We start from the raw sequence: 27,405 nt of genomic DNA, 5'->3' as shown, positions 1-27,405 counted from the left end.
TGCAGTAGGTGTAGTCAGCCTGGTGATAATGATGACGTTAGCTTTGATAAAAGATGACTCAAAATAAATAGGGTACTTAATTGTTAATTTTGTTTCATTGAGCAAAGAGCAGTTTGAAGTCCTGACTTGCATGAACAGGTGTGTGTTACAGTGGCGACAATAATGTCTTGCTTCTCTTGCAGGTTAATGTTGAACAGTGGAAATCCCTGCCTGATCACGAAAAGATTCCGTATGTTATGAGGGAAGCTAAGGCAGTGCTCAGTGATGGGGATGCATCTTGGAGTGCTTACGTAAGGTAGCTTGTGAAGACACTGTAAATGTTCTTAGGAAATAAAAAAACAAAGAAGCGTCTGCCAAAGCCTGTGAAACTGAACTTTATGAGAAAACACTAGATCAAAGAAGTCACGTGCGGAGGTTTGCACGTGCCTTCTCTAAGATGTCCTTTCTTATCTTTGGGTAGGTTGGGTACTTGGCTAGCACCTGTAAAAGAGGGAACTCAATCAGGCAAGCACCATATGTAATTTGGGCACACGAGAGCAGTTGTGAATAGTGCAGCCCAGTTTCTTTACTGGCTTGTAGCCGCTGTTTTTCCCTCTTTAGTTTCGGTACTGGCTTGTACAGGACATTTTTATATCAGTGGCTGTGACGCCTTGAGTTGAGTTAGTCTGATAGTTTTCAAGCAGACATGTTGCTATGCACTTTTCTTGTACGGTCAGCAATGAAAGTTATAGGATGTTTGGGCCCTGGAACAAATTTACTGCAATGCTGCCTCACAACCCAGCCTCCTTGTATTCACACCAGCTATATAATTTTTTTTTTTTACACATACCCAGCTCCCTTAAAATTTTACTGCCAATTGTACATGTGAAATGTGAAGCAGCTTTCTTGTGGTTGTTTTTGCTTAGATTTTTGCCCTCTATTTTCGTGCAAAATGTTTCTTATTGATGGCATAGGCAGTTTTATCTGAAACTTGTTGACAAACTTAAGGCATAAAGTTCACCCTAAATTATATATTGTGATGTACTGAAGCAGGACTGAATGGGCTGCCACCATGGTTTGTAAAAAAGCAAAAAAGTTCTTTTTGCTTACCACATGGCATACGTCAATGGCATCTGTGTACCGTTTAGCCTTGAGGTAATTGAAGGCCAATTTATAGCCTGTGAAAAGAATAAAATTGTGTTGAAGGAAGGTATAGGCTTTATGATAACGTTTAGGATAATGCCTTTTGAAAGCTGACAGTGAACTGACAGAATACAGGCACACATACAGTAAGCTTTGTTAATTGAAGTTATTAATTTGAACATGCAGTTTATTCGAATCGACATTTTTGTCCCACCACCCTCAGGTGTATTAAAAAAGGCTCTCCTTAATTCAAACTAGTGTAATTCAAGAAAATTTCTCGTCCCCCTTCATTTCAAATTATTGTAGTCTCATTGGGTACTGATGCTTGGCTGAGTATACCTAACATCAAAAAATTTTCTGAAATGTTCCCCCTCCCCTGCAAGTCCTACGGTTTAAAATAGTAATAGTAGCCAAGCCCTGGCCTTCACATTTTCTGTGTTTTTCGGTCTACAAGTCGCACCCATGTTCAAGTCATAACGCCCTGCAAACGGCAAGCTTTCCAAAAAAATCACATATTTATTTTATTTATTTTTTCATACTGTTAACCCTCCATATGAGGGTTATTACAGGGAGGGAAACATATAGAGAATTCTCTTCACTAAAGAACATTCAGTAACACAGAATTACAGATTTGCACAGCAATCCTCCAGGAACGTGTTCACACCTATCTCAGATTTGTCTACATCTGTTTGGTCCACAACGTCGCTTGGTAGTTGATTCCAAATTTCTACTGCATCGGGAAAAAGGAAGTAGTGATAGACATCAGTACGTGTAATAATAGGTTGTAATACCTTACTGTGATTTTTCCGTGGGCAACGCTTCAGGGGAGGTGTAACATAGTGTTGTTTATTAACTTTGACTTTATCATTCATTATCAGAAAAAAAAGTTTCAATTTCTGCTTTGTTCTTCTTATTTCTAGTTATTCTAACTGACACTGTTTTAGTATTGCTGTGACTAAATCAGTGCGGCGGTATTTAGAGCATATAAAACGTGCTGACATCCTTTGCAATCTTTCCAGTTTCGTTTTAAACCCTTTTGATGTGGACTGCACACTGCACTTGCGTACTCTATGATTGGCTGCACGAACGTCTTGTACGCAATCAATTTAATTTCTCTAGTCTCATTTGGCAACTTCGTCCTCAGGAAACAGAGCTTCTGGTAGGCTTTTAAAGGGACAGTGAGGAGAGCACTATCAATATTTTTTTTATAGCAAAATCCGATAGTTCGGCATGTCATGGCTTTGTTGCCACTTGGCCGGCAGCGAAAGATGCATTTATTTCTAAGAAATTTGGATTCGAAGTTGAAAAAGTTTTTCCCGCCACTCTGATTCAAACTTGGGATTCTCCTATGACGACACAAGACTAAGTGACGTGAAACATGACGTGCAGATGACGTAACACAGACTCCGTGATTTCTGGTGTCCAGCGTCCAGCAGTGCGGCCTAGCAGCAGCCGAAAAGAAAGCTACCACCGGCTGCACGTTGAAGGCATCTATAGGCTATTGCGGCCGTCGCTACAGTCGCTTCGCTTACGTTTGCACTGCCGTTTTGCCAGCGTTATGATGGATTTCGTTCTCGAAGCCGTCAACGAAGTTCTCGCAAATAGACACCTTTAGCATACCGTGTACCTTGTTACCGCTAGCAAAATACCGGGAGCCCGCCTAACGCCGATGAGCAGGCGCTGATTGGTCCCGATGCTTCAGGCGCGCGCGTAGCTGCCGGGCACGTGGCGCCATCTGGCGACGTCAAGGAGATTTGCGCATGCATTGGCTGCGCCTCAGTGATTTGTGGCTTCTCGGGTCCTAGAGTTGCTAGAACCATTGGTTCTAGCAACACTGCTTTGTCCTATGACGTCATAACGCTTGTACTTGCAAGTTTGGCCTGTGGCGGCGATACCTTTATTTTGGTTCTTGCTCTTTTCTACGTTACAAGAGCTTTGTTGTCAGTACGAGTGGCGTTTTTGTAATCAGGAGCTGGTATTCTATCGATACAAGCCAACTTCAATTTCTCCTCAGTGTCCCTTTAACTCTTTCATTACCACGGGAAAATGACCATTTTTTGTGTGTGTCAGACAAAAATTTTTTTTAGAAGAAGTTTGATAAATAAAAGTATACAAAATGCATAACAGTGATCGAGATAGAATGTGCTTTATAATGAAATTTATTTGAACACTTATTCTGCTTGAAATGCTATGAAAAAAAATCAGCAAACACAAAAAAATATAAAAAAGAACTAAAGTTTTTTTTTATATGACAATAACTTTCCAAACACTTGTACTAAAAAAATTCAAGAAATTACAAAACATTTCAAATTCTTTCTAAAACATGGCGTTAAAGTTTTAAAATTATAACTTGAATAGTTTTCGAGCTAGAATTTTTTTTCTTTATGCCTCTCAAAAAGGCTCATTTGAGAGTGCCCTTGATATGAGTTTTACAGTCCAACAAAAAAAAAATTGGAAGTGTAATGTTATGTGCCAAACGAAAGCTTGGTAAGCGTGGTTTAAAAAATAAAAATCAAAAACTTATTTTACGAAAAAAATTGAAGAAAAAAAAAACATAAAACACAACAAAGTATAGGTGCGTTATATAGTATGCGATAAGTATAGCTGCGATGTAGCTGCAGAATCGAAATCCGACGTTACAACATCTTCGTCTGAGTCACTGCTGCTCGGAGCGTCTTGAAAATCAGCTGCAGAGGCTGAGGAATCACGTGCAGCGGGACTCTTCCGAGCGCGCGAAGCGTCCGACCTCGACGCGACGCCATCCTCACCGCGTGATATGTCACAATAAGCCTACGCTCCAAGGGCACTTCAGAAATGCACGACTGGCGGGGAAATAACGAACTAGGCCGAAAATGGAACTAACCGTCTGAACAACAAACCAGATGTGCCTGCACAAGCAGACAAAAAAAAAGAAAGCGAAACTATCAGGCCAACGTTCCGGGATCGGTTTGCGCAGTTATAGCGTCTGAACCAAAATCCGACAATGCAACATGGTCACCAGAGACTCTGCTATTCGTAGCATAGATAATAATTGCAGTCGACGCAGTAGAATTGCGCGCAGCAAGGTTTTTCCGAGCGCGCGCCGTCCGCGCACCCGACGCCATGCACGGAGCGTCCTCGCCGTACCCTCCGCTTCAAGGGCATTTCAAAAATTCGCGCTTCATGGGAAAAGTGCACTCTACGCAGAAACCGAAACTGTAGTCTCCGAAGAACAAGTTACATGGCCCCACATCACCGTAACGGCTATAATGAGGAGCTTCGGTTCGCACAAACAGACGGGAACCAGGAATCTGAACGCACAGGCGAGCGTTCTGGGCTCTCGTTGTGCAGTTTGAGCTTTGAAACAATACCTGACGATACAGCATCGTTGTCAGGGTCCGTGCTAATTGATACATCAAAAATATGTGGTGCAAACAAAGCAGAATTGAGTAGAATGGGGTTTTTTCGAGCGAGCGCCATTCTCGATGATGACGGCTTGTTCGGAGCACCTGACGCCGCACCCCCAACTTCAAGCGCATCTCGAAAATTGCCGCTTTTTGGCAAAAATATAAACTAAACAGGAAATTTAAGTTCAATGTGTGAACAACAAATCGAATGACTCAGCAAGTCCGTAGCGGCCGCGGTCGCGCTGCCGTAGCACTTCGAATTTTTCGATCACCGGTGATCGAAGCACAGAGGTGTGGTAACGAAAGAGTTAAATAGATATTCTCAATATGGGTGCGCCAGTCAAGATTATTTGTTAGTGTCACTCCCAAGTATTTGAGACACTTTACTTCATCTAAAGAATTTTCACTGATATTATATCGAAACGTAATAACATTCTGCTTCCTTGTTGCATGCATGTAATTAGATTTCTGGTAGTTTATTTCGATACCCCATATCAGGCACCACGAGTTTAACGACTGAAGACACCTATTTATATAGTCGCATTGGTGCATGAGATGCACGTGTTCATTCAGTAAGGGCTATAAAAATGCATTGAAAATCCTGTTGTCAGAGAGTGGGGCGAAAATATGCGCTTGCGACTGCTGTCATGCCCCGATGATTCTCGAGCTCTGTCCATCGTGACTTCTTCACACAGTCTGCCTTTTTTGCTGGATCCATAGACCAGAGTGCTGCTGTAGCTTTGTGCCAGTACTGGATAATTTTTTTCACTCATGTTGACTTGTCTTCCTGCTGCCAGGTTCCCATGTCAAGCACATATGCAACAGCACGCAACTTGAATTTTATATCATAGCTCTTTCATTGAGCAAAGACAATATAGTACGACATGCACGAGGTCAAAAGGATGTAATGCAAAAATTGGAACTTTCAAGAGTATGGCGAAACCAAGTGGACTAAATGTGGTGATGGCGTGAGCTTCGAGCCACCGCGGCATTCATTCCAGTTGTGGCGAGATTGTGTGATTCCACCCACAGGATAACATTAAAAATGACTAAATTTTTTCCTCTTTATACATCAATTTTCTTTTCAAACATAGTCACTGGGCACAGGAAAAGATGACAATTTTTCATTATATATGAGTCGTACTGTTGTATAAGATTCATCAGCAAAGAATTGAGGGAAAAAGAATTGCGACTTATGTGCTTAGAAACACGGTACATTTTATATATAGGCCTTGAGTTCCTAATGAGTGCTTACTGCATGTAGCATAATGTGACTTTACTGCATCACATTATTGCTGGCTCAGTAATTTTACTGGCTTGAAGCTGCTGCTTATCACTGATTGACTTTGTATGCTAGGGAGTATGGATGGAGCAGTACCAATAGCAGGGTTGTTCTGGCTTCCTTGTTTCCAAGCGCTCTCGTAGTACTGTGCGGCGTCCTTGTAGCTCTGCTCTTTTTCCATGATGTAGCCCATGTACTCGTAAGCTTTGGCGCAGGACTAGCAGTGCCATGCAAAGTACAGTGTAAAAAACACACATACAGGAGTTGGGCAATGTAAAACATTGTTAACAAGGAACAACACTGCTTACCTGCTTAGCCCTTAGTTATTAAGGTTGTTTGCTGATTTAACTGGCTCACTCAAAAACACCAGTTCATGTACTGCATTTCTGGAAAATTTTGCTATCTATCTCGCAGTTATTTTTTACCCTTCCTATGGCCAGGAAGTTGAGCACATTTGTGTTTTGTCGAGAATGGCAAATAGCCTTGATGATAAGAATTGGAACTTGATGTGATAGTGATAGGTCGCTCATGAGGAATCAAGGTTGCTTGCTTTGGCTGGAAACTGCTGCTTTGTTAAACCTATAGCTCTGAATGTGCATAACAGAATGGTTGCGACATATCTTTGACTGTCTGTTTGTTTTTTCTAGCATTGATGCAAGTATCACCATAGTGATAGTGCAAGTATGCCACAGTTATAATATTCACGTTAAATATTTTTTTTACAAGTGATCCATTCTGTGGAAATGCAAGAAAAGCAATCAAGCCCTGCTAACTGCATTGAGAGGTTTTAATACCCAACTGGCTTTGTCGCGGGTTCAATCCCAGCAGCAATGGTCGAAATTCGATGGAGATGAAATTCTAGAGGCCCGTGTACTGTGCGATGTCAGTGCACGTTATAGAACCCCAGGTGGTCGAAATTTCCGGAGCCCTTCACTACGGTGTCCCCATAGCCTGAGTCGCTTTGGGACGTTGAATCCTCATAAACTAAACAAAACCAGACTAAACTAACAGGCTTTATCTCCTTAATGACATTGAACATCACAAAATGTAATGTTAGCTTAGGATTTCTTCTAGTTTATTAGGTAAATGAGCTTGCAAAATATTTTCATAAATATCGAACAAAAATTTCAGTTTCATGGTCAGCCAAGCAAATAAGGTGCCACCCTTGCTTTAGGCTTACGATTCTGTACACTGCTTCAGGTGACTTCACAAGGGTGTATACAAAGTTGAATAATAAAATTGACCATAGTCAGTTTTAATTTTCACTCATGTTTTAATAAATATTATTGTGGTATTTATTTTGGGACATACAAAGGTGAAAAAAACTGGGTGACAGTTATCGTGTATGAATTTTTGTATAAATGTCTCAGTGAGCTCACCTTGTTGTACTGCAGGGCACGTTTTAGGAGGTCTGTTGATATGTCATACTTCCCAGACTGCAAGAGGTGAAAGTACATTATGAAAGATACAGCGTCTTGTTTTTAATGCTATATTGTTCAGGACAAGTTATTGCAAAGCCCTGTATAATAACTCTGATGAATAGCTCATTTCCTCCTTCTGTTCAAGTACCAATTTTCAGCGCTCCATCTAGCACATTGCTGTGCACTTATAAAAAGTGGTCATTAAAGACACAAAGAAAAATAATGGAGATAAACACCAAAGTCTGTCTTGGTGCCTTGCCGAAGGCCAGATGTGGGCATAATATGTTTGTGGCAGGGAGATTATTATCAAATAGTGCCATGCTATGTCACTTGGCCCTGTTATAGATAACTTCTTTGATGTGCAGTCATGACCATAATAATATGGAGCAGTCTTCATTGTTTTAACTTTTCCCGTGTGTTAAGTAGAGTAAATATGAAGGTTTATTGCATTGTATGAAAGTGCACTACTGACATCACTCAGCATATGTATTTAGCACCACCAAATTTGCACTAGGTAAGGTAGGAGAAGAGCTGAATTGCTGAAACATGCTCAGTATTATTATGATCATGTCTGTATATGCATTAGAGCTGCTACCTTTGCACATTTTATGGCTTAAGTATCTGAATACATTGTTTCTATTTCACAAGCTACCGGTTTTACTTCACTGGCATCCAAAATTTCTTTGTTGTGACTTTTGGTGGTCACTGAAAGAGGTAAATTTTGAGTTTCGGTGCAAATTTCGCTTTGACTTTGTGAAGTCATCCTGCAGAGCCTGTGTGGAGTCAAGATCAACAAGTGCATCTGTAGAGAACGTGCTAAAAGTGAGAGCTGAAAAGCAAGCCTCCCAGAAAGCGTTTTGGGTGCCATGCTCTTTTTGTCAGCAAATGGTGAAGAAGTACATTTTATCTGCTCGAAATGACACCCAGCTGCATCATTTGGCAGAAAGGAGACGACAAAAAGGTGCTCCTCACGAGTGAAAGTGCAGCAATCAAGCATGTGTGTCATTTTGAAGTAGAAGGAAGATGCCTATAACTTACTGGTGATTTAGATGCACTTGAATGCAGATAGCTGAATGACAGCATGGTGTGAGTGAACATTTAAAACTCAAGTAGACGCGTGAAGATCGGGAGAGCCTCCTAAATAGCCATTTACATCATGTTCTTTCCGAATGGACACCTATTTTTGCCTCATGCTGTGCGCACACTCTCATTCATGGTCATACTTACGCCTCGTAGTAGGGGCTGTCACGCTTGCTTTTTTTGAACGTATTTAATGCACCCTCTGTATATAGTTCGACAGCTCTAGCACCAGTGGCTGCACAAATAAGTGCACTCAGATGTTTGAGATATACTGTGGTCATTACTTTCCTGCTTTTAATTATTTAGCATTGAAAGATCACGCACACAAAATTTCTCTCTCTTCTGCCCTTTTCATGCAAGCGAACAGCACATGCACACTTTTCTTTTCTCATTGTATGCTGGCCTTGTGTGCTGACCTGGTGAAAAATAAACCCACTGGAAAGTACCACACGAGGTGGTGCAAAAGATATCCATGTTTTCTATTGTTGAAGTTGACAGTGAAATGCTTGTTGGCCTAGCAATACTCAACAATCTCTGCTATTATAGTCTTGACATAAGTCTTGCAGCCAAACGTGGTTTCCTCTCTTCCTCTTTGGCATACCTAGCAGAAAAGGAGAGACGCTGCAGTGAAAAGCCAATATACCTTTTTTTTTTTTACCACCACATTAGGGATGCCAGTTTCAACTAAAAAAAAAAGAGGGCATTAATCACTTTATTGCTTGACTCATTTTGAACTTATTTCTATCATAATGAAAGCTAGGTTTTGAGTAATATTTTTTTTCAACAAAATCTGGCATATACTAAATACAGTTGCGATACAGGTGCAATACAGTTGCAAGTATAGCAGCCACTAAGAAGCAGTGACTGAGTGCATTATTCTAATGTCCCTATATGGATGTTGAGTACATCTTACAGTTGGACTGGTTGACCTCAATGTACCATCACTCCTAAACATTGCTAACAGAGGTATACATTTGGTACTAGAGACAAATGGCCCTTGAAGTGATAACACTCTTAACTCTTGAACTTTTCGTGTGGAACTCAAACTTATTGGATCTAATCGGTGTGATCCAAATTGTATTTTCAGAGCAGCAGGACACATTGCTGACTAGATTTTGCTGCACTGAAAGTTTTCTGCTCTACATTGGGTGAGCTTACCTGAATATAAATGTCAGCGAGAAGAATCCAGCACTTCTCCAGATACTCTGCATCCTGGAAAAGAAGAGAACAAGACTCAGAATGGGTCTCTTGATTCTTTTGCGGGGCTGAAAAGAGGTTACTCATATGTCCACTGACCCCGAAGTTCCAAGGTGCCTTCATCACCCGCTTGAGCTGGTTTCTGGCTCTAGGGACTTGCTTCAGGATCATTTGAGCTGTTGCTATACCCAGTATAGCACCAACATGGTCTCTCTGGGGCACAGTGGAGAGATGTAAGTGAGATTCCTTGTTTGCTTGGTATGTGAGAATTGTGTTTATTCAGTAGTCGAGACCAGTTTCTTCATTACATTTATTCATGAATTAATTTAGAAATTTCACTATTTGTGAACCTCTGTACATGAAACCTGTTGTTAGGATGGAAGCTAAAGGCAGCTATTGTCTAATGAGGTATCCGACCATATGTGGTGCACATTAAAAGCAGATAGTGACTGAAAGCCGATAATTTTAGTGCTGCTAAACTTGTGATTTATTAAGGCTTTTTTTTTTTTATCAGAAGCATGCATGGCATGAGGACTAGTTTTAACAAGTGTTAATAGTAACAGAGTCTACTTAGCATGTAACATTTTTGTTCAGAGGTAATATTAACAAAGAAAAATTACCATGTAAATTAAGTATCAAGAAACATATTCATGCCAGAAAAAGTCAGTGCGATCAAGTGCACCTCTACTGAAACGTGCTGCACTTTGCATCTGGACATTGTATTCTGGAATGCAGGTTTCTGTGGTTAATCTGAATTTTTTTGCAGATCTTGTAGACTGTCTTTTACATATTCTGTCGCTAATGGTACTGCCAGGACAGAAATGTTATCTCACCCAATTTTGCATCTCCTGACTCTGTAATTTGTTTAGCATTACACTTTGAAGCCTCAGGTACAATGCAGGGAGAGTCCTTTCACATGTCATTAGAGTATAGCTGTAGATGCAGGTTGATTACTCTATTTTGGAAATGATCAGCCATGCTTATAAACTTTTGGCTCAGGACTGTCACTCAGTTGTTATGAGCAAGCATGTTTTTTTCTTGTAGCAGTTTGGAGACACTCAGCTTACATTTCTTTCTTCAGAGCTGAACTGCAAGAATTCATTCAAGGCGATTTCAGCATCAGCCTTTGTCTTCTTGGCAAGAAGCACAAAGTTACTCATTAGTCGGAAATCTGAGTCATTGGCCATCTTTGGTCTCAACTCCTAAGGAAAAGGGAGAACGTACCGTTTTTAAATTTATTTCATGGAACAACATCACTGAGATTTTTGATGCATGCAAAAAGAGGAAAAACAAACATTTAGAAGCCTCTCTGCAGTTTGAATCGCGCCTTCATGGTAGTCCACCTTTGCGTTCTCTCTGGGAACAAAAGTTTTGTTTTGACACGCATTCATTTTTGTGCAAGCATAAAAAAAACCACACATTGACACAGCATGTACATGGCTTTAAACATTAGTGAGTTCATTTACGTAGTTGAAAGGACCAGCCATTTGTGACACTAAGACATGCCTTTCAGCAGTTTTATGTTGACTTTTCTCTTAAATAGCATTAAAAATTTTCACTTATCATTCGTCATGCTTTTTACAGAAAAAAAGAAGGATATATTATGGTTAAAAGTAGATATTCTGAGGTACATGACACAAATTACAATCTGTGGTTGCAGACTCATGAGCTAATAGCTCATGAATCTGAGAAACCATCAGTAGTAGCCTGATCATCTCAGCAAAAGTGATTTGCAAATAGGCTGACTTGGCCTGTGTTCGCATGTCTTACCCTGCAATGATGCCACCATTGTCAAACGTTTCACCTCCAAGAGTTTCATTGTCTGGGTTGATGCATATTTCTATCATGTGATAAGTTGATATCAGGCCCCAGTCAGTATCATAACGAGCTTTGTTGAAGCTTTTCATGGCCCCAGCTGGGTTTCCCGTATACCTGGGCAGACGTCGGAATGCCGATATGTTCAAGCTGTTTTTTTTTTCTTGTTTGGTTTACAAGTAGTGCTGCAACAAGAATACCATTCGTGTAGTCCTTTGCAATAGAAGTATCCTCCATTTGCTCCAGAGCGTGGCAAAATGTCGGCAGCTTTCTTGAGAAACTGCTCAGCTTGGTCGAGCTTCCCTAGGCGCCTCATAGCTTCTATGAGCCTTGCTAGTGCAGGGTAGTAGTCTGTGACGACAAAACATTTTGAAGTACGATTTTAACAGAATTAGATTTTGACACGTTGGTCTTTTGGTCTACACGTCTAATAGCTACAATATTTCAGAGAAGTGTGGTCACACTTGAAATGAAATTGAGCTGCTGCAGGAGACAACAATTTCCCCTATTCTCCATCTTGTGTCTGTCAAGGCTTTTATGCTGCATGCCATCCATGTAGTAAGAACTTGTGTTTAAAATTGACCTTATGGTACAGGTCACCTTATGGTTTTATTTCAAGTGTCCTGAAAAGTGGAGTGGTTTCAAGTATTACAGTGGCAACCCTATAGTCATGCTCAAAACTTTCACATGTCATTCTGCTGTCTAAATGGACTGGACCTTTTGTGCAGAAGCCAAGGGGAACAAATTCCTTTGCTCACTAACCTGGTTTTCTCTCGAGCAACTGTTGGAAATGAAACATAGACGACTCCAAGTCTGTTTTTCTGAACATCAGATCTGCCATCATCTGTTTATGAGGAAGAAAGATGGAGGAGTGCTTTTTGCAGTGGCACTAGTAGCTACCTAAAGTGAACACAACTTTGTAGCGTTTTTCCTCATGCAAGTGAGGACTCTTGCTACATCACTTACCAGTGTTGCAGTATCGTTTTCCTTTTCAAGTTGGAGGACTGTGTTGCAGTACTGCTTTGCTGGTTCAAGGTTGTTAGAGGTCATCTCTAGCTTTGCTAGAGCTAAGAGGACCTGAACAAAGTAATGCGACCATTTGGATGTGCTGTTTTCATGTTCATGCTACTTTGGGTATTGTTAATTGGCCTATAATTTACTTGCACAGTTTTCACTGTTAATTATAACCGTAAAAGTGATTACCACAATATTCACCAGCTAGCAAGAATTTTGCATGTTATCAAATGCACAAAGATGCTGGAAATTAATCCTAGCATGCATGAGATATGTAACTGTAAGAATGGTTGCAACTTAAAAGATGTGACTGCTGTTACGTGTCTGAAATATAGTATCTCGGCATTTTTGTAGCATACCTCTACGTTACTGGAGTCGTAGCTGAGGGCTTGCTTGTAAAACCTGGCTGCCGGAACATAATCTCTTTTAAGCTCACTGTGCTCAGCAAGGCTTTTGCAGATACTGAAAAATCAATTTCAAGAATTCGTTTCAGTGGCCCTTCAGAGAACTGCAGGCTGGCAAAAGACGAACATACATAATTGCAAGTTGCCTCTGTTCATGAAGGGAGTCTGGTTGCTCCTGAGGAACACGGAGCATTACCCTGGAAAAAAATGTCCACACACTGTCTGCAATGCCTGTGGTGATATGCATGCACCATTTCACAACGGAGCCACAAATGTTTCGTCAGAATACTTGAGGGAAGACATTTCAACATAGTTCCACTGCTTTTCCCTAAATTGCAGCATATCACTGCATAGCCACAGCCCAGGAGATAGCTCATTAGTGCTAGCGACTTCAGTGGCTTCAAGATAGTTTACTTTTTTTCACGTCTCTTGCTCAACAAGACATGTATCATGCAAAACCAAAGAATTCTTGACAGGTAATTATTTGCCACGGTGACTTAGTGGTTATAGTGCTTTGCTTTTAGGCACAAGTTTACTTTCTTATTTCTTGCCAAGGTGGTAGCGAATTGAAAGGTGCTTGTATTAGAGTTCAGTGCATTTCAAAAAACCCCTGATGGTTAAAATCAATCTAGGGCCCTCTGTTGTGACTTGCATTTGTACCCAGATATGGATTTGACACTTAAAAATGTATTATATTTATTTTTGGCATGTCACTGGTTACGAAGAAGTTATGTGAAAGTGTTAATTACCAACACTGCATCTCACTAGAGTATGTCACAAATAGCACAGTGCTTTTCAAGCTATTGTGGAGAAAACGCTTACCTGCTTTGGGCTTCAAATGCTTTGTTAAGGTCTTTTACTGCTGCATCGTCCTTGTGATTGTTTTGGTGAACTTGAGCAAGCAACAAGTAGAACTTAGATTCCCATTGTAAGCTTGTTAGGTCAGATTCTGAAGGACATATGGGAGGAGGCGTAATCTGCTTAGATCTTATGTACGAGTGTTGACACATTTTTCATTAGCTGTTTGTGCCATTAGGCAGTAAAATTTTGCTTTTGTGGATATTTACCCTTCTGAAGGATTCCCAGGGCAGCATTGATAGTGTCCTCAGCATCCTGAAACCGCTTCACCTTTGCCAGTAATTCAGCCAAGTCGTACCTTTGACAAAGAGCAAGAGAGCAGAAAGCAGATATAGCTGGGCACTGTAAATTGTATTGACTGTGCTTCATTTGAATGCTAGTTCAGAGTAAGGCAAACTCACTTCATCTGTGGTTGCCCACCGGCCTTGATAGCAGCTTTGTAGTACGTGATTGCCTGAAATGTGCACACATTCAATTTGCAGGTCTTTTTACAGTTGCAGAATACGTTTCGTCATGCGAACAGGTTTATGCTAAGCCTTTTCAACCAGCTGGTATCTGCATGAGGCTCAAGCCTTTTGCATTCGCCTGACCCGTATGCCTTGTGTAGGCTAAAATAGTTGTGACAGTTGGGCAACTAGGAGAATGCAACTGCATTTGGTACCAGGCCTATGCAGCAGATGTCACGCATTGCTCTGCATGAAGCCTATCTAGACACCCAGTGTCGAAAGCTTTATACCGTACAATCTCGTGCAAGGGCCACACTTGTGTATGGGCCACACCCCATTTTGGACTAGGTAACTGAGGGAAAAAAATGGTTGTATGTTTTTCTTTTTAATTCGTTTATGGGCTACTCCTTCAAAATTCACACCCAAATTTAAAAAAAAATTGGAGGGGCACTTAAGCTTTGCCTTAAGGATATGACGCGATTGCGTTAATGAGTTAATGCCCATCTATATGTAGAATTGTTCATTCTCAACTTTTCATACATAGGTCCCTGGCAGTCCTCACACCACACCTTCTGCAATGGTGCAGCAGTTAAGAGATGCACCACCGCCCTGAAATAATAGATGCTGCTACTGGTGGGGCTTGTGCTACCCAAGTTGCTGTTCCCGAGCAACCGCTCACGATCAGTCATTGATTTAACAGCCACCTGCCACAGTGGTTAGTTTGTTCACAATCCGGTGAGCAGGCTGTGATGGTGCCACAAGGTCACGTGACCTAGGTGGCCCACCTAGCTTGCTTCTCCGGTGTGTGGTCACCCTACTCCACCCTATTCTTTTTTGCTCACAACGTCAACATTGCAGATGCTGGATTTTCTGGGTAATGGGGCCTTTAACGCTGTTGCATTAAAAAAGTACAGCCCTTACACGAGTTCGTATGGTAGTGTTGCAACACAACCCTGAACACCTACAGACATCATTATTCTGGCAAGCTTCTAGAGTAAATAATGGGGTCATTATTAGGGAAAAACATAGAAAACAAATTTACTGTTGGTGTGTAAATACAGAGAACACTCTCAAAGCAAAAATTTTGTTTCAATAGCACATGAAAAGAAAAAAAATTTCTTGATGCATCACCAAATAGCTCATGTTTTTTCAGGGTTCTGTTGTTCTGGACTCTAGAATTATAAGCTGAAGGAAGTAGTGAGCTAGAAATAGTGCACAGTTAATGATGAGTTGAACAGGTCTTACCCTTTCAAACTGATGTGTCTTGATCAGTGCTTGTCCAATCTTCCGGGCCACTGCACTATCCTTGGGGTTTTTCCGTAAAGCTTGCTCATATGCTCCAATGGCATTGTCTGGCTGAAATTAAAAGGCCAGTGAAAAGCATGGGTTCAGGCAAAAGTGTGGCTGTTCCTGCATTCTTGTGCAGCTAAGGCTTACCTCTTGTATTTTCATGTAGGCGTCACCCAGCATCAGGTATGACTGTGGGACTGGGAACTTCTCAATGATTTCTCTGTATAATTTAAAGCAGGTTGTACTATCATACTGTTGTGTTTTCTTCCTAAATATAATGTGCATATTTACTCAATGCCTTTTTTTATTACAACACTAGATGCTCTACTTGAAGGTCTTTCCAACTACGGCCATTTGATATAAAGGACAGGGTGTTATACAGTGGACTGTCATTAATTCAAATTCGTTTAATGCACACTGATATGCTTTGAGCCTGTCAACATAAAGTGTATTAAAAAGGCTGCCTTTAATTTGAACAAAATTTTTTAGTTTGAATCAAAAATAGTCAGCTTCATCATTTTGGAATGAAAATTAAGCATTTTCTGCTGTGATAAGAATAACTAGTGAGGAACTGGTGGCCTGCTACTGCATGGTGTTCAGAACACATTCCTAGGCACCTGTATTACTGAACTCTGTTTCTGAGTGCTGCTGACCTTGTTCTGAATTTTTGCATTTGCTGAACTAAACTGCAGAGTCAGGTTCTTGTAATTACAAAGCAAGTTGTACATAGTAGATACTAATTACATAAGAAAAGAAGGCAACATTAAGATATTCCAGGGCTTTCAAGGAGTGCTTTTAATACCAGTGATGTGGTACAATACTAATTATGTGATTTAAAATGTCATCATGACCAAAGAATAAAAGAGGTATTTCATATGGCATGCTGCTTGTACCAACTGTAGAAGCTAAAATGCTAGCATTGGGATGAGAGGCATTCAGAATATTTACACAGGGGCAACCGTAAAATTTTTTTTTCAGAAAGTGTCTCATATTTATCAAAGGTTTGCTCTCCCTTGTTGAACTTTTGCCTGTAGTTCAACAGTTGTCATAGCTGTGAACATATTTTATCATTGTGATGGTCATCAGAAACTCTCCTGGTGGTACACAGAGGTATCACATTAATTAATATTTGGTGTTTGTTGAGAAACTGTGCTACTTTCTTTAATCTAACTCATCATGTACAATGCAACGCATCACAATCTGTTCCACATACCTGTAGCAGCTGGCATACAGGCGTGGATCTTTCCTGTAGTTCAGGTAAATGTCAGCCATCTTTTCACGTGCCTGCTGGAAGTAAGGCTGATCTGGCCCAATATTCCGCAAGAGGGTCAGAGCTTCTTCGACATCTCCCCGAGCAAGAGCCAGTTCACAACTTGCGATGGCCACACGTGTTTCTTCATGCGTGCCACGAAATTCTTCAGCGGCTTCTTGCATCACTCTCACTGCCTCGTGCTGGTCAAGTGTTAAAAACAGGGGCAGGACTAGGATAAATTTCAGTAATGAATCAATTATATAATACATTCAGCATCCATTTTAGTCTGAGCAAATTGCCCATTTGCCAGAAAGAAATTTGCATGCTGGAAATGATATGTCATTGTAAGTTGTTAAAATCTTATCGATAACAGCCTGCCCACTGGATTGTGAGCAAACTGCCCACCATTGCCAAATTCAATGCAGTTGCATACCAGCTGCCCACCGTGACATTGATCATGAGTGTTATGGGAACTTGGGAAGAGCAACCTGGGTCTCACAAGCCCCACCGGTGACTGTGTTTGAAACAGACACCTGCCCAAGCAGTGGCACTTCGCTTAACCGCTGCGCAACTGCACCAGTAGTGGTATGAAGACCTCCCATGATCTATGAGTGCAATTGCGAGGGTCCTGAAATCATCACCACATGACCATCAGCGGACCAATTATAGGGCACCAGCCAGTTAGACAATCTGAAGACCTCCAAAATTGAGAAGCTGGCCTACACCCAAAAATTCAAAAGTACCCCCAAAATTTTGGAAGTAGGCCCACCCCAGAAAATGGATTAAGGTGGATTAGTGGTTTAGAATAGTATAATCCCACATGATAATCTAATGGCAGGTAGCCTCTAGAAGGTGATGACTTGTGCATACTATATAAGGGCAATGGAACCGATTGCAACTGGAGTTTTGGTGGGAAAATCGCAAGAAGAACATAAGACACTCACTGTAGACACAATAGCATTCAACCTAAATGCTATCACATTTTATTCTTTAAGAATGTAATTGAGAAGGCACCCTCAAGTTTTTTTCTGCCGCTTTGATCCCACTAATACGAAGTCGATAAAAGCGGCTTTTGTTGATACAAAAAGCTTCACATGACAAAAAAAAACGGTTTGACCGCCTTCAGGTTTATTTTATTGAGAGCAAACTGTAGGACAAGTTTTATTGAGGTATTAACTAAGGGGGCTGTGTAGCCTCAGTTAATAAAACCTTGTTGTTAGTAACCTTGTTACTAAAATTTGTAAACCTAATATTTTTTCTCATCTGTGGCACATGGATATCAAGAAAAACCACATTAGAGTACCTTAAATTCTTCTGGATCTAAAACCTTGCAGGCATGGGTGTCTGGAAGGGGGGGCAAGGGGGGGGGGGGTTGCCCCCCCCCCCCCTGTAATTACGGATATTATTTATGCACTAGTTCCTTTTTGGTGCTAACCTACCTCCGCCCTCATCCCCGGACATCGGGTGCCCCCCCTTGGAAAAAGTTCTGCGGACACCCCTGCTTGCAGTTAAAGCAGGCAAAATGCTTGTATACTGATGGAGGAAGCCGTTTCCCTCTGATAAGTCGTACATGTTTATCGAGCATTTACCTGCTGGTCCAGCTTGTTGTACACGTCTGCAAGTTCAAGGTACAGGGAGAGTTTGTTGCTTGAGGTCAGTTCCTGCTTGCGGTTCTTGTGGGATGCGGCTGCAAACATGGATGTTTTTCTTAGCACTGAGCCGGATAAATGTTGCGAGGCATGTTGCGCCTCACTTACCTGATCCTGGTGGAGCGCACAATGCCATGGCTGCATTCAGTAACTGCACTGCCTCTTGGTATTCACCTTGTTCTTTCAGTATCTTAGCCTTGATGATGTGAAATATGGGCTTTTCCCTGACCTAGCAAAGTGGTTGATGTCTTTTTAGCATTTTCAAATTGTTGTACTGACACTCGGGTTTATAAACAGTAGCTGTCCTCATAGAAGGAGACGTGATTGTTCAGAACATTTTTGCCTGCATCTTCACCAGGCTTCCTAGCAGCACAGCATATATTTAAGGCCCTCCGTTTTTGGGTTTTATTTTTTCTGGAATGGGGGGGTAATAGTCAGGTGATAATTTTTTAGCTCAAATTCGGGTACCTATTGGGTTATTCAGCAAAAGGTTCCTTAATTCGGGTTTTCTAGGGTCATATATTTAATAAGAATGCAATTTACTAGAAACGCTCAAGTCTGCATGGCACATAGAATACTCTATTTCTTGCATAGTGTTTTGTAAACAATATGGGAAGAGTAGGTTGCACTGCAAAATTTTTTTAAAGTTTTTTTTTCCTCATTGAATACCATTATTTCACCATGTACTTAGCCTGGTACACAGCTCTTCAGAGTCCATGCAAGGCATTTCTTTCTATGTACATTGCGAAATTGTTCATTCACAGCGATTATTTCAAATGCAGAAGAGCATAGGAGCAGGATGTCATTAACATGGGTCTGATTAGCATTCACACAATGATGCTAATAAGATGTCCCATCAGTACCCAGGTTGTGGCTCCTTACTTCCAAACATACAGCTGGAACTTGGCCTTAGTATAAGCACTGCCACAAATAAAAAGCATTAGAAGTTTAAGATGATCTGTTGACTGAGAGCACCCCTCTGGAGTAAGTACAAGACGTCCGCTAGTTTTTGTGCAGCGTCTTCAGCTTTGTGCTCAGGAAAACTAAGTTCCCTAGAAGGCTTATTTTCAGGTAGAATTTGTTCAGGTGTTTGTTCAGGTTTAAAGAATTTGTTCAGGGTGCAAGAATGGGGTAAAATTGGGTTTTACCCAAAAACAAAGGACCCTACATATATTCTAGTGGTAATTCTAAGTTCATTTCTAGGTTCAACTTTCTAGGTTCATAATGAGTGAATACAGAAACGTATGGAGGGTCATACGGAATTGAGCATTTGCCACGACTGTCTGGTTTTTCACAGTACCCTTCGGTTACTGTTTTCTGATGGTTTCATAGTGTTTTAGCAATGTCAGAAATTTGATGAAAGATATGCCAGCAGACTGGACTTGTAGCTTGAGCATTTACACAACCTGTACACTGGCTCACACTGTAGTCTTTTAATTTTAAAGGATAGCAAGGCTGTCCCAGTCAAAATGTAGAGCGCAGGGTCCTACCTCAAAGTCATAGCTGAGTGCTGTTTCCAGTAACTGGCTAGCATTCTTGATATTCCCTTGGTGGATGTGCATCTGTGCCAGCAGCAGCTGGGCACTTGTGAAGCTGGAGTACTGCTGTGTGCATTTTGAAAGGAGCGACTGGGCCTCCACCAGGTCGTCTGGAGTAGGGAAGTTAACAGTAGTCAATTTTTAGTTATTTAGTCAGACAGAAGTCTGCTCGAATGAATTCACTGAAAGACAAGGGTGTAACAACGAATGCACTGATATAGCTTAAGTCTTGATACTAGTCTTGGATTTAGTTTGAGCTCTCGGGCTGTATATTTTGAGGACTTTTTTTCTCATTCCATTTTGCCCTTTTGCCCCTTTGAGTCAGCCACACCCTGAAGAGTGAACAACATTGCTTTTGGCTCTCAACACTGGCATCACAGATACCAGCTGCGAATAGTAAATGACCAAAAGCATGAACCAAGCAATAAACTGTTACAAAATACAACCCGTCATCTTCTTTATTTAGTCTTTCATCTTTAGTTCCTCGTTCATTTGAGCAGATAGCCAGTACTATGACTGTAGACTATCGGCATGGCTAGTGCCCTTACTTGAAAGGTACTTGAGTTTTCCCATCAAGTATATTGCCTCTACAGAGCCAGGACAACACCTCAGAACTGGCTGAAGTACCGTTTGGCTCTTTTTCAGTGGCTCAGGCATTGCTTGTCCAGAATCAACAGGCTGTAATGTAGAAGATGCACCTTTAGTAATGTTACACTAACAGAAGTGATTTAAGGTATATCTGGGCACGAGACGCTTGCCTTGTCAGGAGCGTACTGCAAGTATAGCTTCACGATTTCATATATGAAGTCTGGGTTCAGCAAGAGCAGGTATTCCGTTCCCAGTGGCAGGCCCTGGGCGAGTGACAGGCAGTTCAAAGCAATTAGTACCTCTTTCTTGTAGCTGTTTTGCTTGTTCTGTCGAGCATATGTTCTGCACTGATCACTTGTAGCGAAACTTTGCCAGAATATTCTTGGCTCAAGTAGGCTTTCTGACATGTTTTTAGCTCAAAGTACAGAAATATATTTTTTTTTTCAGTATGGCGTGCTTACCTCTAATTTTGCATAGTGGTTGTCCACACATTGCCCCAAATAAATGAGAACCTCCTCTGGCTTCTGCTGCAGTTTTTGTGCACAGAGGGCACATAGATACAGGAGCTCCTGCGTTGAGAAGGTGCCAGTGCAAAAGTTCTTTCTGCGGGAATTAAATTCCAACCACCACCTCTATGCATAGAGAACTAAGCTATATATAGCATTATTCATTCATTTATACTGTGCTAAGTTGTTTTGATTGCCATAGTAATATAAATTTCAGGATAGGCATCAGTCTGCAAGTATTTTAACTACGTTTAGCACAAATAATACTGTTCATAATAATAAGATTAAGAAGTTGGCGGGGCCGCAGCTGGCAAAGGACAGGGTTAATTGAAGAGACATGGGAGAGGCCTTTGTTTTGCAGTGGGCGTAGTCAGGCTGATGATGATGATGATGTACTGTGTTTCAACAGTATATATCAAGGCACTCATGGTACAATGGTGGCTTATCTTTAGAGGTTGGACTTTTCATTTTACTTTTAAAAAATATTCAGCAGGCTTTCTTCAGTGTTTATCACAGAATGCAGTTTTAGCTTTTTTTTTTTCAGCTTATATCCTGCGGATGATTGACCTTTTTTTTTTTCTTTATTGATATAGTGTATTCCTGTGCTGTCAAAAGCCACTTAGAGTTTATATTGGCTTTTTGTCAGCCTGAGCATACCATTCACCAGTAATTAATGCACAAAAGGTAATTAATTACTGGTAAGGCACTTTTAGCTGTGCTTGCAGAAGGAAATGCGATCGTCGTTTTTAAAAGTAACGGCAGTTAAATGACACAAGCATTGATGAAAAACTCAAATGGAACTTGAGTTATCATTGGATTGTTGAACAAGAGGGTGAGGAATCACATTTTCTGAGTGTTGATGACAGCGATGGGGCCTCCGCTTAACTGTCGCGTTAGCCAGAACCTTTTTATAACACTTTTGCATGGTTTCGAATATTTTTAAGTAACTTCCCTAAGGATGGAATTACAGTGAACTGCACTGCGCTAGCAGTCAGTGTTTGTCGACGAGGTGTTACCTCCCAGTCTGCAGAGGCGTTCAGGGTAATGGAGCAATACCTCAAAAAAAAGACAGCTGCACTCCTTAGTCGATGGGTACACTGTCTGCCCACAGCCTTGGCTTTCCCACACTGTTGACTCCCTCCTTTGACTGAGTGTAATTCCTACATGATATCCAGGTACAACTTCGGCACGCATGTCATGTGTACTGACTTTTTCGATTGAAACCCAATTTCGAAAAATGAATTTTGTGTAGTTTATATATATGTAAGGTTTAAACTGAAATTTCCAACCCCTGCATACGCCATAATAATTTTCAAGTATGTGAAAAGAATACTTGAGATAGTAAATATTGAAAAATGAGGTGAGACAGGCACAAACCGAAGGCATGCTAGATGTCTTGTGGATTTCCTTCAATAGTTCAAGCTGTTGATTAGCAACTTGACACTGGTCCTCCAGCAGTTGACACCAGATAATACCTGCATCATGGAAAGCATCATCTGTGCATGGCTTTCAACAGTTATACTTTGCTGCCGGTGAAGTTAACTATGGAGAATTCATTGCAGAAAGCCTTTATAATGAAAATGAGATGGAAGACTTACCATTGAGAGCAACAATACTGGCCTCATCGGACTTCAGAGCAGCCCTGTAGTGCTTTGCTGCTTCTTTGGTTTTGTTCTGCAGTATACACTGGTAGCCAAGCTCTGCCAGGTAGTCTGCATTGGCTGGTTGCAAGGCACATGCCTTTTCTACTAACACCTTGGTGTGCATCAGTATGGAATTTTGCCTTGAACTCTGTCCAGTTTTAAGGAAGGATAGTACAGGTCAGTTAGCATTGTCCACGGAGCCAAAAAATCCAGTTTCACGTGCTACACAGCTGCAGAAAGTCTGTCTGCAGAGCTCTACGAAACCCTGATCTGATGGTTGTATACACTGTCACAAAAGAAGAAAGTTCCAATCCTTGAAACTTAATGCAAGTGAAATAAGGCAAAACTTGACACAAGTACAGAGTGTTTAGAAATGGCATGGTAAGTTTGTTCATCAGTAATAACAAATTAAACTATAAATGACCTGGCAGTGATTACTTAGATGTAGTGAAAAACTTGATGACAGTGGCTGCAATTGCTCAATGTTTTTGCTGTTTGGTTCGAGTCAGTTTCAAGGTAGAGCTTAAACTGCCAGACATGCACTTCATTCAATTTCATAATAAAATGTGTCTAGATATGAGGTTGTTGTACAGCACTCAGTTCTACTAATGAAATGCAACATAACTTTTATGTAGTTTGGCAGTAGTAAAGCATGGGTCTATGAGTAGCCAAATGTATCGCATGCAATTTTTGAATTCTCATAAAATAAAAGCAGCATTCAAACTTTTTTAGTACAGTGGGCCCCACATAGTCTTGAATGGAACCCTTTGTTTCCATTCAAATAGAACTGATGACAGTGATGTGTGTACTGGCGATTGCTAGAAATTGGGCACTTTGTGCACAGAGCTTTATGCTGTGCTATGTGAAGAAGTGAAATTATGCAAGGGACTCACTATTCTTGACAGCAGCTGAGCTATCCTGTTATACAGGACTCCATTTGTTGGTTCCACCACTTCAAGCAGTGAGACAAGCTCTGACAGCCTGTCGGAAGCCTGGAAAAGCAAATATGGAAGCCATTCAAAGGGAGAAAGCACAGTTTCAGATTAAACTGCAGGAGCAGATGTTGATCAAAATATAAGCTTACAGACCACTTTCACGACACTTAACGCAATGACAGCTGCTACCAAACATATAAATTGACTGCCGCATAAGTGAATGACCTATCTGGTTCTGTAAAACACTTGATTTTAAAAAAAGTGATCATCTTTTATTCATGCAAATTCTTTTTTTCAATCTACCGTGTCTAAGGTACATTCAATGGCATGTTTAGTAAAAAGCACAGGTCTTTTGAAAGTACTGTATCTCTCATCATTTCATCAGCTGCTCGATATCAGAGGAACCGTGGTGGCCATTTGAGAGAAATAAAATTTCTGATTTTGCATCTCCTATAACAGCCTGTCATTGCTCTGTTCCTGAACTTTGCAAACCGACAGTCTGACATTAGCTTGTTATATCTAAATGAGTGGCAGTCAATCATCACACTTTCTTTATAAAATATACAAAAAAAGGGCCTGAGTACTTACCTCTCTATAGTCTCCATTCTTGCATATTTGGTTTAGGATCAGGTGCAGCAGCGCATCAATGCATTTTGAATCTTGTGACAGGCACCTGGTAGATATAAACAAGTTTTTCCCATCACCCTGCAGTTATTGCCTCACTTATAAGATAACTGAGAGTTCAGCACGTTGCACTACTTCACCTGTTGCATGAATCAACCATCTGTTCCCAGTCCGAGAGTGCAAGGTGAAGCTTCATTTTTTCAAGTAGTGCAGGGACAAAGCCAGTGTACAGGACAACGGCCTGGTTGACCACTTCCAAGGCTTTCATAACTTCTCCACTGCATTCAAAGCACTTAGCCTTTCCAAAGAGGGCTTCTGGAACAGCCCTGCATTAATAAAATGCTTGTTATTATTTACAGCTTCTGTGTAATTTATCAGTGGCTATCATTTGTACCTGGATAAAGTGCCACAGGGAATATGAATGTTAACTGCAATTTTGGGCTAGTTGATGATTAAATTAGATGAAAATGTAGCACAGAAAGACAATCACTAAAAAGAGGGGACTATATGAGCACTAACTGACGACAGTTTCCTTGAGAAGATTTCTCAGAGTTACTTTCAAATGTTGGCCAGTGCTCATCTCAACCCCTCTTCTTTTGTCTCTCTGCACAATATGCTTCTGTCTTAATGTTAAGAATTAGAGCTTTAGTATAATGAATTATTTTTGCCTGTGTGTATTTCCAAGTTTAAATTGGGTTTAAACGCACCAATGCATACATGCACGATTGTACACACAAGGCACTGAATTTAGATGTATGACTCGGAGAATATGACTTCATTCCAAAGCTTGCCTAGTTCAAGCACCAGTGAGTTACAAATGTGCTTATTGTAAGGAGGAAACTTTTCTGTGGAAACAGTAGTTGTCCTTGCATGAGCATGGAAATTAGAATATGGAACAGCGCCTACACCAGTTGTCAGTGGTGTCCATGTTTGCATGACTACAATTTCAAAGGGACTATATATGTCGATGGCACTTACACTCCTTGTGACTCAAAATACTGGATTGCAGATTTCTTGTCTCTTGTGCTGACTATTTCATTCCATCCTTTCAATATTAGTCCCTAGAAGCAAGAGCAGAGTTTACTGAGCAAAAGGTGAAAGAAAGGGTAAGGAAACACAATTGATAATTAAAAGCTCACATCACGTGTCGGTGGTGCCACTTTGAGCATTCGGTCAATGTACTCTCGTGCCTTGTCATGTTTCCCAGTCAGAAACAGAAACAGCCCAGCATAGTATAATACCTGCAACCGATTTCAAAACGTGTACGTGCTTGTGACAAAATTAGCAAGAACGGTTTCAGTTTGTGAGGCAAAAGTGAAATCATTTAAAAATTACCTTTTCTCCTGCTTGTTTTCTTGTCTCCTTCAGGTGAGCATCAAGATGTGCTACGGCCTCTTTATCTGGGTGCATGTAATGAGGTGCATATTAAAGCTGAGTAAAGTGTGAGTGACTATATTATAAATTTAATGTGCAGATAGTAAAGTTAAAGCTCAGTCATAAGAGAATTTTCGCTCACCAACTACGCCACATTTCCTGTGCGCAAAGATGAGTGCCAGAATTCCGCCCAAGGCTACATCTTTACTCTCTTTAACGACGTCCAATTCTCGGATTCCCTCTTGAAGCCTGCCTGCACAGGTAATCTTTACAACAGCTTGAACAATGAGCATGAGAGGTGCAAATAAAGCGTATACAGTGATCCAACTAAAGCAGTGCAGAGGAAAATGAATAGCGAACTCGCAATACCTTCAAAAATCAATGACATTCCAAAATAAAGGCGATACACAGGATCTCCAGAGAACCGCTTCAGGCCCTCAACCGCAGCGCGCTGCATGCTGCGGTAGTGCTTCTCGCGGCAGTAATAATGGATCCTGGTCTGCAAGAAATGGCATTGCGTGGTCTTAGAATGTCTTATTTAATGGTGCTTTGCAGACATTACCTTTAACAACAACTCCGGCTCGGTCATGATTGCGCACCTTTTCGCTGGCGGCTCGGAACCGAAACAAGGTAGCGCTTGTTTCGGTTCCTGTTGCTAGGTGACACGTCGGGAATGCGCTCCACCGGCATGGCTGAATCTGTGTGCTGCTTGTGTTGTCGTTTGAGCGGGTGTTTTTTGCAGTGAGTGGATTTTTGCATCAAATCAGACATTGCTTTTAGACCAACGATATTTGCAAGACCTTGATTTTTATGTCACATAAATTGCCTAATTACTGCAGTGCGAGGTGCACCGTCAAAACTGATAGCAGTTTAAATCGTGATTTGAGTCTTGGCGGTTTTAGCGGGAAACGAAGGATAGTGTGGTTCTTTTCGAGTGACCGCTGTTTTGCATTTCACTCAACTGACTACTGCTGGTTCTGTTAGCGTAGTTAACAACCGCCGCAACACACCATCGCACAACAGCAATATTAACGGTTTGTGAAGCTGCTCCTGATGACTGCGATAAACAGTCACTGTTTTGTCATGCTTTCAGGTCCGTGGTATCATGATGTCGAGCCGTCGGGGCCTCTTTATTGTGTTCGAAGGATGTGATCGGACAGGAAAGTCGACGCAGGTGAAATTGCTTGCTGAAGTACTCGGCGGCAAGGGTCACAAGACGGATACCATAGCGTTCCCCAAGCGCACCACCACCACCGGAAAGCTGCTGGACGGTTACCTCAAAGAGAGCACCAACCTCGATGATCATGCCGTTCACTTACTGTTTTCCGCGAACCGGTGGCAGGAAGCTCAGGCAATACGTCATGCGGTCGCGCAGCACACGACGGTAATTTGCGACCGTTACGCTTATTCCGGCGTTGCCTTTTCGGCCGCCAAATCCCTTGATTTCACGTGGTGTCAGCAGCCTGACAGAGGTTTGCCAGAACCTGATCTTGTTTTCTACATGAACGCCTCGCCCGAAGTGCTTAATTCTCGTGACGGCTTTGGCACGGAGCGTTACGAGAAAGTTGAGTTTCAAACCAAAGTTCGAGCTAACTATGAGCGCTTCGCCACCCTGGAGAGTGGCAGTGGTCGCTGGGTGAATGTCGATTCGGCACGAAGCATCGAGGATGTTCATCGCGACATCCTCAGTGTCGTGCTCGATGCTATGTCTAGAGAACGTGGAGAACTAGGCAAACTCTGGTCGAAATGAGCAGAATTTGACGTTATAATTTGGTGCATTCTCCACCATTCATTGCGCACCGAACGAAATGTTGAGATTCCTGCCACTTGTTCTGCGGGGGCATATGACGAATCAATTCACTCGCATTTTCTGGCTGATACAATTAATGCAAACTGCATTGTTTTGTACGCTTTTGGAGGAAATTTGTGTTGTTGAAGTGATGTTGCAGTGGCATATAAACTTTTGGAATTTTCATTTCAA

The 27,405-nt window shown here is 41.4% G+C and overlaps 3 protein-coding genes across 5 annotated transcripts in view; 2 read left to right on the top strand and 1 right to left on the bottom strand.

Moving 5' to 3' along the window:
• The window catches only part of LOC149340451 (FAST kinase domain-containing protein 2, mitochondrial-like), a 14,495-nt gene extending 14,137 nt beyond the window's left edge, over positions 1-358 (top strand). The window contains exon 10 of the mRNA XM_089549224.1: positions 183-358. Coding sequence (XP_089405350.1) covers positions 183-299 — 117 coding nt within the window. The 3' untranslated portion in view covers positions 300-358. The remainder of the gene's footprint in view (positions 1-182) is intronic.
• Positions 281-26,632, bottom strand: LOC149340450 (tetratricopeptide repeat protein 21B-like). 2 transcript variants are annotated; one of them, XM_089549222.1, is made up of 37 exons: positions 25,987-26,631; positions 25,794-25,923; positions 25,567-25,677; positions 25,386-25,450; positions 25,190-25,291; positions 25,029-25,111; positions 24,191-24,376; positions 24,015-24,099; positions 23,385-23,483; positions 22,447-22,639; positions 22,226-22,323; positions 20,804-20,911; positions 20,513-20,605; positions 20,303-20,432; positions 19,707-19,864; positions 18,325-18,445; positions 18,157-18,254; positions 16,529-16,767; positions 15,463-15,535; positions 15,271-15,381; positions 13,981-14,033; positions 13,789-13,877; positions 13,544-13,670; positions 12,853-12,918; positions 12,677-12,779; positions 12,270-12,380; positions 12,066-12,147; positions 11,504-11,654; positions 11,259-11,420; positions 10,784-10,844; positions 10,556-10,690; positions 9,588-9,701; positions 9,450-9,503; positions 7,170-7,226; positions 5,887-6,007; positions 1,090-1,157; positions 282-480 (listed from the first exon to the last, which is right to left on the bottom strand). In XM_089549222.1, the coding sequence occupies exons 1-37, from the start codon at positions 26,011-26,013 to the stop codon at positions 403-405; spliced, it is 3,942 nt and encodes a 1,313-aa protein (XP_089405348.1). In that variant the 5' UTR covers positions 26,014-26,631; the 3' UTR covers positions 282-402. The 2 variants fall into 2 exon arrangements, with proteins under 2 accessions (XP_089405349.1, XP_089405348.1); XM_089549223.1 differs by lacking the exon at positions 12,853-12,918 and having other exon boundaries at positions 281-480; positions 25,987-26,632.
• Positions 23,789-27,405, top strand: LOC149340449 (uncharacterized). 2 transcript variants are annotated; one of them, XM_089549226.1, is made up of 2 exons: positions 23,789-25,685; positions 26,518-27,405. In XM_089549226.1, exon 2 carries the CDS (start codon positions 26,530-26,532, stop codon positions 27,172-27,174), a length of 645 nt encoding a protein of 214 aa, XP_089405352.1. In that variant the 5' UTR covers positions 23,789-25,685; positions 26,518-26,529; the 3' UTR covers positions 27,175-27,405. The 2 variants fall into 2 exon arrangements, with proteins under 2 accessions (XP_089405352.1, XP_089405351.1); XM_089549225.1 differs by lacking the exon at positions 23,789-25,685 and adding an exon at positions 25,843-26,165.

The sequence above is a fragment of the Amblyomma mixtum genome, chromosome 6 (genome assembly GCF_055824585.1).
Source record: "Amblyomma mixtum isolate Tamu chromosome 6, ASM5582458v1, whole genome shotgun sequence".
Classification (NCBI taxonomy): Eukaryota; Metazoa; Arthropoda; class Arachnida; order Ixodida; family Ixodidae; genus Amblyomma; species Amblyomma mixtum.
This window is presented reverse-complemented; position numbering and strand designations above follow the sequence as displayed.

What these genes read in the sequence shown, in the direction of transcription:
- LOC149340449 (XM_089549226.1), top strand. Translation starts at nt 26,530, where the DNA reads ATGATGTCGAGCCGTCGGGGCCTCTTTATTGTGTTCGAAGGATGTGAT.
- LOC149340450 (XM_089549222.1), bottom strand. Translation starts at nt 26,013, where the DNA reads ATGACCGAGCCGGAGTTGTTGTTAAAG. An exon ending in AATGTCATTGATTTTTGAAG is followed by an intron (nt 25,678 to 25,793) that starts GTATTGCGAGTT and finishes TTACCTGTGCAG; the next exon opens with GCAGGCTTCAAGAGGGAATC. An exon ending in GTGCGCTCCACCAGGATCAG is followed by an intron (nt 18,255 to 18,324) that starts GTAAGTGAGGCG and finishes CCATGTTTGCAG; the next exon opens with CCGCATCCCACAAGAACCGC.